Raw genomic sequence first — 16,285 nt, 5'->3', positions numbered from 1 at the left:
GAAACTAACAAGAATAATTGGGGTCTGGTTGTCTGGGGAGTTGATACCTCAAGAAGTAAAGCATAGTAAGCACATTATCACTTTTGTTTTCCAGATATTTTATCCAGAAACAACAGATGTCTACGATCGGAAAAACATACCAAGGATGATATATTGCATTCATGCACTAAGGTGGGAAAAATGCAAACAGATTTAAGCTTCAGTTTCCATTTAAAAGACGTGAATCGATTTTATTCTCAAGAACTTTAAAAATTAGGTTCAGTTTTGAATTTGTTGGTATAGAATTTAAAATAATTGCTGCATGAAGCTACCATTGAACTTGAAAACACTCTTGAAGTTTTTAATATTATTAAAAATATAAAACAAAAATGAATAAAAGGCCTAAGTAAAGTAAGGAGAGAATTAAAATTGAAACCTTGAAGACCCAATGGTAATGTTCTGCAAATGTATGCAGATGTCACTAAAACATGTTAGTGAACAGATCCCATAGTCGTGATTGCTCTAATGACTCATTAAATTATCAGTTAATTCAACTCGTACCATCAATAAGAAAATGTAACACAAACATGATTTCTTTCAACTTTCTGCTCAATAGAATTTACACTCTAAGACTAAAGAAGAAACACTTTTTTTTCAAATTTGATCAAGATATGTTTAATGCCTTAAAGCAATGTTTTTGATAATTTTTGAAATCTTGAAATTCTGCTAATTCACAGATGTTTTTTTAATAGGTCTGGGAAAACTGGGAATTTCAGATGGCAATGAGAGCCATTGTGAAAACCCAGCTGTGGCTATTGTCTTGTGCACTCAGGTGAAGCTTGCAAGATTTCATGTGTAATGAAGTTTTAAATTCTTTTACAACATCTGCCTTGTGTTTATATCACTGGAAGTCATTTTCCTGGCAGAACCCTCTGTCTTGGGGTTTATATTAACTTCTTCCTGGCTTTTTTTTTTCTTCTGCAAAGGAAAAAAGTCTTTATCATAATTCATTACAAAGCTAGTCTCCTAGAGAAGACTTTGATTATGTCATAGGTTTCAACCCCCAACCTAGCCCAAAGCCAGCTTGCTTTTTCTTTTTTGAGCTGGCTTTGGACTATGACAGGTGGTGAGATATAGGCCAAATGGCAGGCTCCTTGCTTTTTCTTTTTTCTTTCATGATTATTTTGTTTGTTTCATGTGTGTGCATGCATGAGTGCACACACACACTTTTGGGTACACATGTGCCATTGCACACAAGTGGAAGCACAGAACAATCTAGAGGAATTGGGTGTCTCCTTCTACCACATAGGTACCAAAAGTCAAACTCTAATTATAGGGGTTGGTGGCAAGCACCTTTGCCTGTTACACCATCTTGTCACCCTCTTTTTCTTTGTCTTTATTTTTTTTCTTTACTTTTGTTTATTTAGAGACAGGGTCATACTGTGCCTCAAACTCTCCATCCTCCTGCCTCAGCCTCCCCAAGTATAGAGGAGCTATAGACAAGCCATCAGGCAAGGCTTCTTCCTTCCTTCTTTCCTTCCTTCCTTCCTTCCTTCCTTCCTTCCTTCCTTTTTTCTTGTAATAACTTAGAATGTCTAAAAATGAATAAGTAAAATAAGGTGTCCTTTCTGTGGGAGGTGGTGGAGGAAGGAATCTTCTGTTGTGTGTATGCCTCTTCATATGTAACCTAAGGGTCAGTATACCAATAAGGTTTTGGGTGGTGGTGGCAGGGGGTCGTTTTTGTTTTTTGAGACAGGGTCTCATGATGTGGCCCTGACTGGCCTGGAACTTACTCTGTAGACCAGACTGACTTTGAATTCACAGAGATCCACCTGCCTCTGCCTCTTGGGTGCTGAGATTAAAGGCAAGTGCTACCCCTCCCTAATAGGTTTAAAAAAAAAAAAAACTCTTTTGAGATATACTTTCAAATGTGCTGTTCCATGTTCCTTGTCAAAGCTAGGGGCAATCCCTTAACACCATGAGTTAGTACTGTTTCTGTGACCTGCTAAGCCAGCCATTGCTAAATCCACATATCACAATGATGACCTCCAGATCCATACCATGCTCCCAGGGGCAATGTGTGTGTGCTTAAATTGATTTTCTGAAGTGAACACACACATTGGCCATGTGTTCTGCAGCACGCAAGGATCTAGTGTGTTAAATACCATTAGGGTGAAATCTTTGCTCCTAAGAAGCTATGTAGAATGAGATAGGAGCTCACAAATGTGCATTTACCATAGTTTAAATAATGGCTTGATCAGCTTAGAAACAAACATTGGGCCATTTCTCCCTTATTGTCGCCGTGTGTGTACTGATGCTGGTGTCATAGTTCTGGATCTTTATCAATTATTCTTCATGGATGTCTCCATGCCTTTTTTGACATCCAGGAAAGGATACATGCTGTGTCATACATGTCAAACATCTAACCACATTCTTCCATGGATGACCCTCTTTTGCTTTTCTCTGTCCTCATGTGTTATATGACTGCCTCTCAAGAAGGAGCTAAGAAATCCCAAGAGCATCTGGGGCTTTTCCATGTAGCTGTCTCCTGCTGTGGTTTAGAATGCTGTCCATCACTCCCAGGAGGCCAGTATTCTGTGTTTCTGGGTAAAACACATTTGGAAGGAAGCTGGAGAGAAGCTTTAAGGAACCCCTTAATGAGTGCAGTTTGCTCCCGTTGCACAGTTAGGAGTGGTGTGTTATCCTGGCTGCATCAGCCATAGCATGGCTGGAGTAAAGAGTTGTTATTACCTGGTAGAGAATTGGACAGGTCAGAGGCTTTGATGATAGCTCAGGAGCCAGGAGGGAATGTCACTCCAGATAGTTTTGCTTGTCAAGCATTGCCCTTCTCCTGCCCCAGCCTGTGGGCTGGTTGATCTACAAATTTAGCTTTGTCCCTGACCAAACTTGTCTGGCATATGATGTGGGGCTAACAGCCAAACACCCCTAAATTCCTGCCTTACTCTCTTCTCCCTGCCTGCCCCTTACCTTTTTGTCTAGAATCAGATCCCAGCCTTACTGCCTGTCACACATGACCCCTTTACCAGCTTAACTTGGTATTTTCAAACTTGGTCTAATTGAGAGAGACCTGACTTCTTGGTAGGTGGCCTCCTATTTTTCCAAGGAAATATTTATCTTTTTTAACTATTAAAAACAAAGTCAAATGTTCTCATTGTGAGGGGGAAGAAAACTGGAAAATGTAGAAAGAATATTATAAGAAAAGCTAAACCAGTCACTATCACAAAATCACACAAAAACCACTGTTACTGTTTTGGTGACTTTGGATTTGAAATCTGTATGGGGCTATTTTTCTTTTGTGGCTTCTTTTGGAATGTTCTAGAGCCTCTGCAACAAAAAGAATCCCATTCAGGAAGCCCAGCTGAGTTACTACACCTTTTCTTAAAATGTCTGGAGATTGTCTTATATACACAGAAAAACACTGTGTGTGTTGTCTGATGGTCTGTTTATAAAGACATAACAAGTGACATCCAGCAACTGTTAAATGTTTAAACTGTTATAAAACTGAGTATGTTGGAATGATTTGAACCATAATGTGACTGTTAAAACAATGTGATTTCCTTCATATAACTTCAGAGCAGATGAAATGTCCAAGATTATGCTCACCCCACTGAAACCTGCTAAGAAAGATCCAGAGCAGTTTTGCTCTTGCTTTCATTGTTTACACACTAATGTGACCTGCCCTAGCATCAGTAACACCTACCATGGGGCAACACAATTTTTAATGTCACCAGAAATAAAAGGACACCCCTTTATAAGTCTAGTTTTTGACCTGTTCCTTGTTGAACTTGGACTTACTTTGGGCTCTTGTCTCAACATAAGTCAGAACCTGCCCACCAGCATGAAGTTAAGCTTTACTTGTTTCCATAAGTCAGCACTGTTTTCATTTCTAGGTCTGTGGCTTTCAGGTAGATTATTCTTTACGATCTACCCCTCCCTATTACCCCACAGTAACTCATTCCCTAAGTATCATTTGGCCGGTGTTGTACAACACATTGTTCTGTCAAGGTGATGCATTAGCTTGGCCTGTTAACATTATTAGAAATGTATGTATGCCTTTTCCCTTTTCTTCTTAAAATTATAGCTGGAATTTCTAGAGGTTTCCATCTCCTAGGAGACAAGGGAGGGGCAACTCAATGCTCTTCAGGCTGTTGCTAATTTATACCTCAGATCAGATTCCTAGGTCCCCTCTATTTGACTGTTCAGTGCTCTATATTTTGAGATCCCCTTTCCTCCTGGTTATTTCTGTCATGGCCTGTGCTCGGCAGTTCTTCCTTACCTTAGGACACTTCCTTTGTTTTGAGGAGACTTTTTGGCTAATTCAGAGTTCCTGCTCTTTATTATTTCCTGTAGTATGTGTAGTATAAAAACAAGTACTTACCTATGTTTCACAAGCAGATAAAGAACAAAGTGCCTATGTTTTAATAACCCCCCTTTGAAAAACCAAAACAAAGAATTATTCATGGACTACTTATCTCTAACAAATTCCCTTTTGTACACTGTGTGTTATACTCTGTTGATCATTTTGAACTCCTGGCTTTTTAAGACTGAACCAAGGTGAATATTTTCCTGTTTGTTCATAGCATGTTCTCTCTGTATTACTCAGGCTGGACTTGAACTCACAATCCTCCTACCTCAGCTTCCTAAGTACTGGGATTACATGTGTGGACCACCCTGCTTGTCTAATACCTTCTGCATGGAATAGATTGAGTTTGGTTAGTCAGAGCTCTGCCTTTGCCCTTGTAGCTCCCTGTAGCCTCATCAGCCCCATTGCCCTTGTAGTATTGCCCTTGGCATTCTTTGAAAAATCCTTGTACTGTAGACATAATCAGATGTTCTTGTTCTGTTCTCATTATTACTGCTTTAAGATATGGAATCAACTACTGTTGAAGGAATCCCTTCAAAGTCACTTATTACAGCATTATAAGGGTATGGGGTGCTACTTTTCTTACTGTGTCCTTCATTGGACCATTAAAATTCTGTGGCAAGCTGGAAACCTGAGGGTTTCCCCTGAGTGTAAGCAGTATTGCACATGATCAAGATTCTGTAGTTGTGTTTGGCTGTCTGGTTTTCATATGTGGTGCCAATACATAAATGGCATGCAGAAACCCTTGCATTTGTGAGGAAGGTGGTGGCTGATACACTTCTGGTTGACCAGTTGTTCCAAATTTCCTGACTGCTTTGTAGAGGGCTTCTTCCTCCTCCTCCTCCTCCTCCTCCTCCTCCTCCTCCTTCTTTTGGTTTTTCGAGACAGGGTTTCTCTGTGGCTTTGGAAGCTGTCCTGGAACTTGCTCTTGTAGACCAGGCTGGTCTTGAACACACAGAGATCCTCCTGCCTCTGCCTCCTGAGTGCTGGGACTAAAGGTGTGTGCCACCACCACCCAGCTGTAGAGGGCTTATTTCTCCAGTTCTCCCTCAGTGGTTACTTGACCCACCAATAGAGATATTAGACATGTTGCCCAGGCATTAATGTATAATCCTCATTGACTTAGCATTCCTTTCTCTTAGAGTCCTCTTTCTCCCAAAGAAACTGATTTACTGAATGTTCCTCTAAATTACCAGATTGATTGTATTCTTGCAGTGCACATTTGGGTTTACAAGTAAGCTCTCTAGAGATAGGTCATTGACCTAAAAGATAGAGACTAATCCTTGGGTCTTGGGAGGGATTGACGGAGATGGCAATACTGGAGATTAACATGAGAAAGGCATATGCTCCCCTCCCTCCTCTTCTGAATTACTATATGGCTTTGACTGTCTCACAGAAAGCTAAACTCTTTGGGCCTGCAAACCATCTCCTGAAATTGCCACAGAAAGATACCCCACTGGCTACTGGTTAAAGTCCCTTGGAGTGTTTTAACTTTTCAGGAAGTTCACCTGACCTAATTTGCCTATGGGAAGACTGCCTCTAGGTTCCTTTGCTTTGAACTAAAATGTAAAAACCAGCACTCTGGAGGTAGAAGCAGGCAGGTCTCTTTGAGTTGGATGCCAGCCTGGTTTACAGAGCTAGTTCCCAGACAGCAAGGTTTATACAAAGAAACCCTATCTTGAAAAAACAAAACAGTGTGTCAGCCTTGTACTTCAGCCCAGGCCTCTGAGCTGTTCTGTTTGAAACGCTGAGGGGGAAGAATCCTGGAACTTGAGAACTGGGGGACCCTGGGAAGTTATTACGCCCTGGCCATCCACTCCACTGAAAGCTCGTTTCCATGCCTTGCTCAGGCCACACACCCAGCCCTTGCCTGTCCTAGGTCTCCCTAGTTTGCTGTGAGGTTTTGATTTACAAATGTACGTTACATTTGGTACAGCCCTAAATGAGCCGGTTGCTATGATATGATGCAGAAACTCAGAAGTGGACGCAGGTCCATCCTGCCTTTTAAGTTGGCATTTCATCACCACAGAACCCTTTAATAAATACACAGAATGTATTTATTAAAACTAATAAATTTAAAAAACTAATAGCGTTTTTCCATTTTCACTCCCTAGATTTCAGCTGATATTATTTACACAACTAGTACCTTATGGACTAGTGAGAGTGAGTTACCTCCAAGTCACCCCTCTGTTGCAGGCCTAACTCAGCAACACAGGTGTGCTCTACCTTTTCCTGGGATAGGAGGCTTCTACACAGGGTGCTTTCTTAGACACTGGGCAGTGCTGGTAACATTAACACCCAGGCTTCTTCTGAAGTGCTCCTGAAATGCTATGCTAGATGTTAGTCAGTAAAAGGTGCATAGTAAGTTCAGTGTGGAGAGCCAGCTGCAAACAGTGTTTGTTATGTTCAAAAAATTTTTTTTTATCTGATTAAGTCTCAATTGCCTATGAATGTCAGGTAAGAGATGGCCTCCCTGGACTTTAAATGCTTGGGAAAGAGCTCTTTTCAATGGATGGTTCTTTTCAGCATGAGGATGATGGGTAAATACAGCTTCTTCCAGATCGGCATTTGTCGCTTGTCCTCATCTACTGGGAAGCGTCTGTCACTCCCACCCTGGAAGAAGTGATCTTTTCAAGACTAACATGAAATTTCAGTGCCAGAAATGATCAATGTTGAACATCAAAGCTAAATAGAATATATTTAATTCTTTGGAAATGAAGTTTGAGGGGCCATATGCAAGTGAGTTTTCTACCTAGTCCATCATACCACTATAAGAAATTCAGATTTACATTTAAAAGCAGACTTTCCCACTCAGCAAGCTTCTTTCCCAGCACCACCTTGTGGTGACTCGTAGTTAATCCGATGCTTGTTCACTGTCAAATTTTTGTTACCATTACCCTGCACAGAGGCTAGCACCTACTTTCTTTATTGTGGGTGTGAAAATCACCACATTCCTTCAGCAAAACCTTTTAGTTCATATTGTAACAAAGCTTGGTCTTTTTGTTTGTTTGTGTGACAAGGACTGGCTGTGGTGCCTACCTTGGCCTCACTTGTGGGGACTTGCAGTCCTTGGCTCCTGAATAGTTGGGACTGTTGATGCGTGCCACTGCACCCAGCTAAAGCTATGCTTGTGGCATCCAAACTAGATTTGCTTTTAAGAAAAGCATAACACACAAAGGATACATCCTATCAGTAGCAATTAGATGAATGAATGAACAAAAATGCAATGTAAAAATAGCTGCTTTCAGGTCATTTAGTACAGTTTATTAATTGTTTTTCATAACTGACATAAAATTAATACAATAGTAATTTAAAATTTTGTCTTTACTTTGAGAAGTTAATAATGTAAATGATTAAATGTGATCATATGTACCTCCCATCTTCCCCCTCCAACTGCCTCTGTATTCTCCCTAACATGTTCCCCTGCAACTGCCTCTGCACTCTAACAAGTTCCACTCCCAACTTGGCATCCTTTTGTCATTGTTTTGTTTTGTGTGTCGTTTTGTTTGTTTGTTTGTTGTTTTTTTATTGTTGTTTTATAACCCACTAAGTCCAGTTAGTGCTGCCCATATTCCAGTGGGGTTGCACACACACTGGAGTATGGGAAGCCCATCAGTGGCTACATCATTAAAACCAAAACAAACAAACAAGATTCCCTCCTATCGACACTACCACCACTGCTCAGGGAACACTGAGATGGAATGTAAGAGCCAGAAAATGGGGAGGGAGCTGTAAAATGCCTTTCTGTCAGGACATGGCTGTGGCACTTATGCTTTCACAGCAGCTAGGGTTACCTGCACACGATCTGCATAAAACAATAACTTAAAAAAGACCTGTGCTAGAAATGCAGCCACCCCCCACCCCCCAAAAAAGCAAGTAGATGTGACAGGATTGAGAAACAAAATGGGAACAGGCCACACATGGCAGGGCTGGTGGCGTCACTGGCTTGGCTCCAATCAGATAGACAGATGCAGAGGTTCAGAGTGAGGAGGGGTCAACTTGGACAGGTCGAGCCTCTGGCTCTGTTTCAGAGGATCGAATGCAGGCACTGATGGCAGGAGAGCATTCAGTACCCAAGGCAGCTAAAGGCTAGGAGAGGAACAGATATACAAAGCACGGTGGCACACACCTGTAATCCAAGCACTTGGGAGATTGAATCTGAAGGACTATGAGTTGAAGACCAACCTGGGTCATGTTGGAAGAGCCTATCTATCTCAAAACAGCCACTGCCACCAAGAAAGACAGAAAGGTATCAGTGAGAGGAGACACTAACACCCTTGTTAGTGTTGATTCCCTTGCTCCTCACAGAGTCCCCAATGCCATAGTCCTCAAAACCCAAATACTGACATAAGCACTATACTGGTTGGTTTTGTATGTCAATTTGGCACATGCTAGAGTCATCAGAGAGGAAAGAGCCTCACTTTAGGAAATGCCTCCATGAGATCCAGCTGTAGGGCATTTTCTAAATTAGTGATCAATGAGAGAGGGCCCAGCCCATGGTGGGAGGTGCCATCCCTTGGTTGTTGGTCCTGGGTTCTGTAAGGGGGTGGAATGAGCCAGCCATGAGCAGCAAGCCAGTAAGCAGCTCCCCTCCATGGCCTCTGCATCAGCTCTTGTCTCCAGGACCCTGCCATGTTTGATTTCCTGCCCTGACTTCCTTTAGTGATGAACAGCAATGCTGAAGTATAAGCCAAATAAACTCTTTCCTCCCCCTCTTGATTTTTGGTTATGGTGTTTCATCATAGCAATAGAAACCCTAACTAAAATAAGCCCCAAATCAAAAGATGCCAGATATTTAAGGAAAAATGACTGTGAAGAAAACATTAGATTTGACAGAGTACCAACATCAATAAAACAAATGAGTATATATGAACAGCTGAAGAATCAATTTATGTAATTTCAGAAATTATTTATTGGGCACTTAACATAGCAGAACCATGGGGAAAAATAAGAAAGGAAAATTTGGTATAAATGAAATTAGAAAAGAAATTAGTAAAATGTGTTATCTAAACCATTAAGGCAAAATAAGGGCACAGAATTAAAATTAAAATTCTAGACCATCTTAGCACTGTGTAAGTAGAGAAACAGAAGTGGACCTAAATTAAGGGCAAGAGTTGCTAATTAGCTCAGGTTTGGGTGTGAAGATGTAGCTTTAAAATGACATTAAACTAACAGTATTAATGTGGTTATACGCCTTAAAGAAATGGCACTCTGTATTCTTGAGATAGACATAAAATGTCACAGTGCATGATAGTCTATGGGCATCTCCTATTTATGTTTTTGCTGTCCTGTCTTCTCGATTTCTCACTAGTTTTCTGACAGTTTCTTTGGGAGGTCTAACTTGAACTTGTAGAGGGAGGTGGGAGACAGAAATCAGTGATCTGACAGTTTCATCGGTGATGAAACTGAAGTGGCAACCATGTCTCAGCTAGTCTTACATCCCTTGTTCTCTGCCCTTCTTCATCTGGTTCTGTAGGTGCACCTGGCTGTACCCACCAGGGTAGGTGGTGACTTCCTTTATAATATTTTAACCATCAGTCTTTCATTTTTAGCCATTATATAAGTAATTGTTTCATAGAAATTAAAATAAAAAAATCAATTTCAGTGCAAGCTGCTTACATTGACTAATCATATATTCAAGAACTTATTACCTTTAAGAAAACTTCATCTTGAATTTCTTACTTGAAATTTAATTGGATTTCACAAACTGCTGAGATCCATCTAACATTAACATTGGGGGTACTCATATTAAAATGTTCAGGTCATCAAGACCACTCTTGGATCATTACCCATGTATATTCTTCTTCAATTCCTTATGTCTGATTAAAGTTTCATGGATTTTTAACTTACCAAATGAATAAGAAAGTGAGCCCAGGGCTTTTTGAAATGACTCCCTGAATTGACCTTGGGTTTGGAGAGGTTGGCAGAAATGTGCAAACTGGCTGTGACTAGAATTGAGTAGAGTAATCACATAGTCACATCTCTGATGGGATTTAGCTGCTAGCTCTCTAGACCTTTTGTCAGGTTATGGGTAGGTTGATGGGTGGCACCATTAATTGCCTAAGAGATTTATTTTTTTAAACATTTGCAATATAGTCTCTCTCTTCTACTTAGTAATATATGCACACCAAAATGGGCTTTATAATACCATACCACAATTTTACTGCTCTAATGGTTCAGAAATAGGAAACAAATATTTAGATGGATATAAAAAATTCCAAGCTAAACTGTCCTTTCAGCCAAATGAGAATTAGTGAAGGAACAGCCATAGAAGTTTTGTTTGTTGCCTACTGTTTCACATTAGCTGTCTTTATTTTTTAATTTTAACCTTTATTTTAATTTTATGTGTGTGAGCATTTTGTCTCCATATGTCTGTGGACCATATGCATGCAGTGCCTCTGGAGGCCGGAAGAGGTCATTGTACCTCTTAGGATGGGAGTTACAGGTTGTAAGCTGCCAAGTGGTTGCTGGGAACTGAACCTCTGCAAGAGCAGCCAGGACTCTTAGCCACGGAGCCATCTCTCCAGCATACTAGCTGTGTTTTTATTCTTCTTATACACAGATAATGGAGGGGTTTTGATCCTAGGGAAAGAGCCTCCCTGAGCTGCAGAACACCAATATTTTGACCACTACCTGGTCTTGCCCACCTGGGGTCTGACTGTGGTGCCTGGTAAGGCACTTTAGGCTTTATGAGCTCTCTTGGACCCTTCTCGATTGAGAGTATTCTTTAGTTGTATGTACTCTGTAGAGCTTAGACTAAAAAAGGTTCTGATGGCTTCATGTTTTGTCTTTCAGTTTGTATCTGTTTAAACTGGGGATCGCACCTCAGATCCAGGATTTGCTGGGGAAAGTGGACTTCACAGGTACTCCGCTTTGCCTTTATCTCCTCTGCAATCTAGTGACTAAGAAAACATGCAGGTGCTTTCTTCTTCCCACTGATGTTATTTGTTCCCTCCTTCCTCTTTCCCAGTGGTTCCCAGCCTTCCTAATGTTGCAACTCTTTAACACAATTCCTTGTGTTGTGGTGACCCCAACCATAAAATTATTTCATTGCTACTCCATAATTTAATGTTGCTACTGTTATAAATCATAATGTAGATATTTGATATGTGACCCCTGTGAAAGAGTTGTTCAACTCCCCAAAGGGGTCTCAACCCACAGATTGAGAATCACTGCTCTGTACCAACAAGGGGAAACCTGCCATCTTGATTTCTTTCCTGGACTGTAATAAAGTACCTCAACAATAGTAATCCAAGGGAAAGGGCTTATTTTGGCTCATGTTACAAGGTTCAGTCTGCCATGGTGGTGATAGCATCAGAAGCATGAAGAAGCTGGCCATGTTATGACCACAGTCAGAGAAGAGATCTATGAATGCATACTGCTGCTCAGTTCCCTATACAGTTCAGAATCCCTGACAGTAAGGTGCAGCACACAGTGAGCAGGTCTTCCCACCACAAATAAGGTCATCAAGAGCATTTCCTACAAGCAGATGCCCATCTCCCAGGTGACTCCAGAGTCCAACAGACTGACAACAAACACCAACCACCACACTGACCTATCTTGCTTGTACCTACCTGGATTCCCTTCCCCATATTCATGGAGGGAAAGACTCAAGCAGATTGTTTGGAAATGACTCTACCTTCAAAGAAGAGTGTCTCTTTCTCACCTTCACCTCTGGTGGCTTCCTTTGATTTTTTTTTTTGTTTGTTTGTTTTCTATTGTCCTTTTAGAGGAGGAAATCAGTAATATGAGGAAAGAACTGGAGAAGTACGGGATCCAGATGCCAGCCTTCAGCAAAATAGGTGGCATTCTGGCCAACGAACTGTCTGTAGACGAAGCTGCATGTAAGTTGTCCTGGTATCCATGCTTGTCATTAGCCTGCAGCTTACCCATATGTACTTGCTGATTATAACGGCATAAAACAGAATACTTAGGAATGCTTTCAGAATCCTGAAGGTTTTGCTTTTGTTTTGGGAAGGATTGTTGATGATGATGATGATTCTAGTTTACTCTCCCCCAAAAGACCAGCTGCAACCGAATAAAGTGAATAACTTTATAGTTTTATTGTCTTAATAACAAAATCATCCTAGAGCTGCATCATTTAACCCTTTCCCGTCTTACTGCCTCCCAGTTTAAAACAGCCACATCTCTTACTAGGCAGCATCCTCTGAGATCTGCAGTTGGGCTCAAAGAGCTCCAGCCTCTGCACGATCTCCTTTGCAGGCTTAACTTTTGGGGGACAGAATAGGCTTAGTCTGCCCATGCAGCCCCTCCACTTCCTGTCTAATGCTGCTTTCCCTGGCCAGAGAATCCTTGCCTTTCTTGTTCTACATCACCTGACAAGGCTGAAGACTGCCACATTTCTTGTAGAAAGTCCAACAGGTTTCAGGAATGCTCTTCCCTGTTTGCAGGAGCGCTCTCAACACTGAGAGCCCTGACATTTTTGTCCCTGCTATTGTAATTATTTGAGAGTGTTTGAATACAGTCAAGTCATTGCTTTTGGATTTTAAACATGCATCTGTGTGACGTGAATGTAGAGATTTCAGAAAACACATCTTCACAAAACATAGCTCTACTTGATGTGTCTTTGGATTTCAGTTGTTATGCTATGACTCTTTTAATGTTGCAAGCTAAACTGTAGAATCTTAGAACCCACTTGTTTAAAGCTGTGTGGCCCTGAGCAGGAATCAAAGGCTGACTCTGTGCCCTAGTGCATAATATAGCCCCTAGTTCATCTCAATGCTTGAATAAATAGATAGGGACTACCACACAGACAGACATTGTGATCAAGACCAGTGATGGGCAAGCTTGCAGAGATCATTGGGTGCTACATGATTTGTTCAAGGTCTCTTCTTTTATTATGCTGTGTGTGTGTGTGTGTGTGTGTGTGTGTGTGTGTGTGTGTGTGTGTGTGTGTAGATAAGCACGTACATGTGAGTACATTGCGTGTGTAAGTCAGTCTGTTCCTTGGGAGCTGTCCACCTTGTTTTTAGAGACAGGGTATTTCACTGGGACCTAAGCCTAGATAATTTGGTTAGCATAGCTATCCAGTTTAACCCCCGAGATCCACCTGTGTCCACCACCCCAGTATTGGGATTACAAGTGCATGTCACCATGCCTGGCTTCTTACATAAATGCTGGGAATCAAGCAAGCACTTACCAACTGAGCTCTCTCGCCACACTGGAGGTCTCTTTTACCTACTGGGAGCTAAATAAGCAGTATAACTACTTGAGTTTGTGGGGCATCAATGTTGTCAATGTCTTTTGCTAATTTAAAAAAAAAGTTTCCTTTCTCTTTTTTTAGTACATGCTGCAGTCATAGCCATTAATGAGGCTATTGAAAAGAGAGTGGCCGAGCAGACCATTATAACACTAAGAAACCCAAATGCAGTTTTAACTTTCGTGGATGACAACCTCTCACAGGAGTACCAGAAAGAACTCTGGGAAGCCAAAAAGAAAAAGGAGGAAAATGCAAAATTGAAGGTACTTAGTTAAAGTCTAAGTAACATTCTATCAGATGTGGATATGAGTTACTAACATGAAAAGCATTAATGTTGGCTGCAATGATTTATAAATCAACTGGCTGTGGTCTCTCAGATTGGGTGGGATGGGAAGATTAGATGACCCTAAATTATATAATACAATTAGGACTGAACATTGTGTTATAAACTTACTGTTTAGCCAAGAGGTATGGAGACAGCAGCTTCAGAACATCCTTTTTTGATATTATCTTTGGGCTCCATGCCAACTATGAAAATTCCTGTCTATGAGAAGACATTAATAATTAAACAAGGAAATGTTTAGAGAGGAGGTGTTTTTATGCTAATCCACATTTTCCTAATACCAAACCCATCTTATTGGGAAGTAGCCCCTTCTCCTAAAGAGAAAGCCTATTCCTGGTCCTAACTCTAAACCTACCTACTTCTTGGATAGTCTGTGTTGACACCTTTATCTACACTGAAACTTCTACTCAATACCAGCTTTTCTCTCATTAATGTTTTGTCCTTTCCTGGTGGCTTTCAGTGGCCCCCATCTGAGTGCTCTCTCTACCCTGAAAGGCTCTGCACACCTGGCTTGTGTAAGGAAGTCTTGGCTGTAACAGCTCTTAGGTAGCACTGACCTCTTGGCGTCTCTTCCTCCTCCCTCTTTCTCTTGGGATTCTTTCCAATCTCACATTGATCTTTTTCTGTTCTTCCTCCACTGAGTCATACACTTGTTGAGGAAATCAGCTAAAAGCTCTAAACCAGCTCCTCCCATGTCATGCTCTCTACTCCTGCAAATTTTGCATTCTGTGTTCCCAAGACCTTATACCTGACCACTGCAGAATGATCATTTCCACTTGTCCCTGTCACACTTGTTCCGTGCTCTGCCTCCACAGTTTGAGATGACTGCTATCTTGTCTAGAATTTTTAGGGCCCTCCCCCTGATCCTAATTAGATTCTGCCTTTTCCTGCCAACTTGAATTCATTCTTTGCCTCCAAGTCCCACACACTGGCCTTCAAGGTTTTCACAGGACTCCTGTAGAACCTTCCTCCTAGGTCTTTTTGGTTTCCTATCATTCTCTAGTCTACCCCCTCTCAGAACGTGAGGTGGCAGGATTAGTGTTTAATTCAGATCTGATATTACCTCACCAAAAACCTGTCCTGGTTCTCTTTTTCCTACTTAAGGACAGGATTAAGTGTGATTCCTTTGATTCCAGCACTTAGAAGGCAGCGACAGGCTGATCTCTGTGAGTTCAAAGCCAGCCAGCTTGGTCAACAAATCGAGTTCCAAGCCAGTTAGGGCTACACAGTGAGAACCTGTCTCAAAACAAAACAAAACAAAATACAAGTTTTCAGCTTGGTCTTTGGGGTCCTCTACAATGTACACACCATCTTTTGTCTAACACAACAAACACAGCAAGCCGTGTGACTTTTTTTTTTTTTTTAACTAAACATTGCTGGCTATGGCCCATTGCTTATCCTGGACTTCACCACTACTCTGTTCGTCCTGCAGACTTTCCTCAGTTGTTACCATACTTTAGACTTTTCTTTCCCATTGAGTTTGACTGTGATCTCTTCTATATATATTCATTTATTGGACTCAAACGAAATTTCTAGTATTTCATTGTTCTGCCTCTGTAAAAGTCTCCATATTGAGTGACCCCTTCTACTATTTTCATATTAGAAATATAGCCTTGTTCGCAGAATGGCAGGGCCTGTTGTTCACCTTTGTAGTTCTTTCTGGTTTTGCCTCCCCTAGAGCCCTGCACCGAGCAGGTATCCCATAGATGCTCATGCTGATTACAAATGAAAAGGAGCAAGCTCCCTTTATCATTTATTTGCATTTCGTGATTTGGAAACATCAAATTGAAGCTCGGGGATCACTGAAGATTTTGTTTTGCAGAACAGCTGTATTTCAGAGGAAGAGAGAGACGCGTATGAGGAGCTGCTGACACAGGCAGAAATCCAGACCAACATCAATACAGTCAATAGTAAGTGATGGATTATGTGTGGGAAATGGACATTTCTATAAGATGTAAGCTTGCTTTGCCTGAATCTTGGCAAAACTCTCCCCATAGCTTGCAAACTTGTCTTATGTAATAGAAAATCTATCAACGCTCCTCGTCATTGTGATGCAACATCTGACAATTTCCTGATAAGTCTCCTTCACTGATTCTGTTCCTGGTCCACACACAGCATGTCCAAATGTCCGGGAACTTGTTCTATCCTGCCTTCCAATTTCATCACAGCTGTGATGTATCATTTTGGCTCTGTCCCTTGTAGGACTGACACTGACTATTATTTAGCAAAAGATTACAATTTAATAACTATGGTCCCTTGCTCTAAATCATGATGGTGTTCTGCTGAAATTGTAAAAGATATTATATTACTGGCACTTCTGCTCTTTATACATTCACAGGCTTTAGTATATAGTTCCAAG

At 41.1% G+C, this 16,285-nt stretch overlaps 1 protein-coding gene across 1 annotated transcript in view; it reads left to right on the top strand.

Annotated features, from left to right (window-relative positions):
* Window positions 1–16,285, top strand: part of Iqgap2 (IQ motif containing GTPase activating protein 2) — a 271,719-nt gene that overhangs the window by 153,859 nt on the left and 101,575 nt on the right. Inside the window, exons 5-9 of the mRNA XM_027401697.2 lie at window positions 95–171; window positions 11,159–11,226; window positions 12,094–12,207; window positions 13,668–13,846; window positions 15,749–15,836. Coding sequence (XP_027257498.1) covers window positions 95–171; window positions 11,159–11,226; window positions 12,094–12,207; window positions 13,668–13,846; window positions 15,749–15,836 — 526 coding nt within the window. The remainder of the gene's footprint in view (window positions 1–94; window positions 172–11,158; window positions 11,227–12,093; window positions 12,208–13,667; window positions 13,847–15,748; window positions 15,837–16,285) is intronic.

This window comes from Cricetulus griseus, chromosome 2 (genome assembly GCF_003668045.3).
Source record: "Cricetulus griseus strain 17A/GY chromosome 2, alternate assembly CriGri-PICRH-1.0, whole genome shotgun sequence".
In the NCBI taxonomy this organism is placed as follows: domain Eukaryota; kingdom Metazoa; phylum Chordata; class Mammalia; order Rodentia; family Cricetidae; genus Cricetulus; species Cricetulus griseus.
Note: the sequence above shows the minus strand (reverse complement) of the source record. Positions and strands in the feature narration are given on the sequence as shown.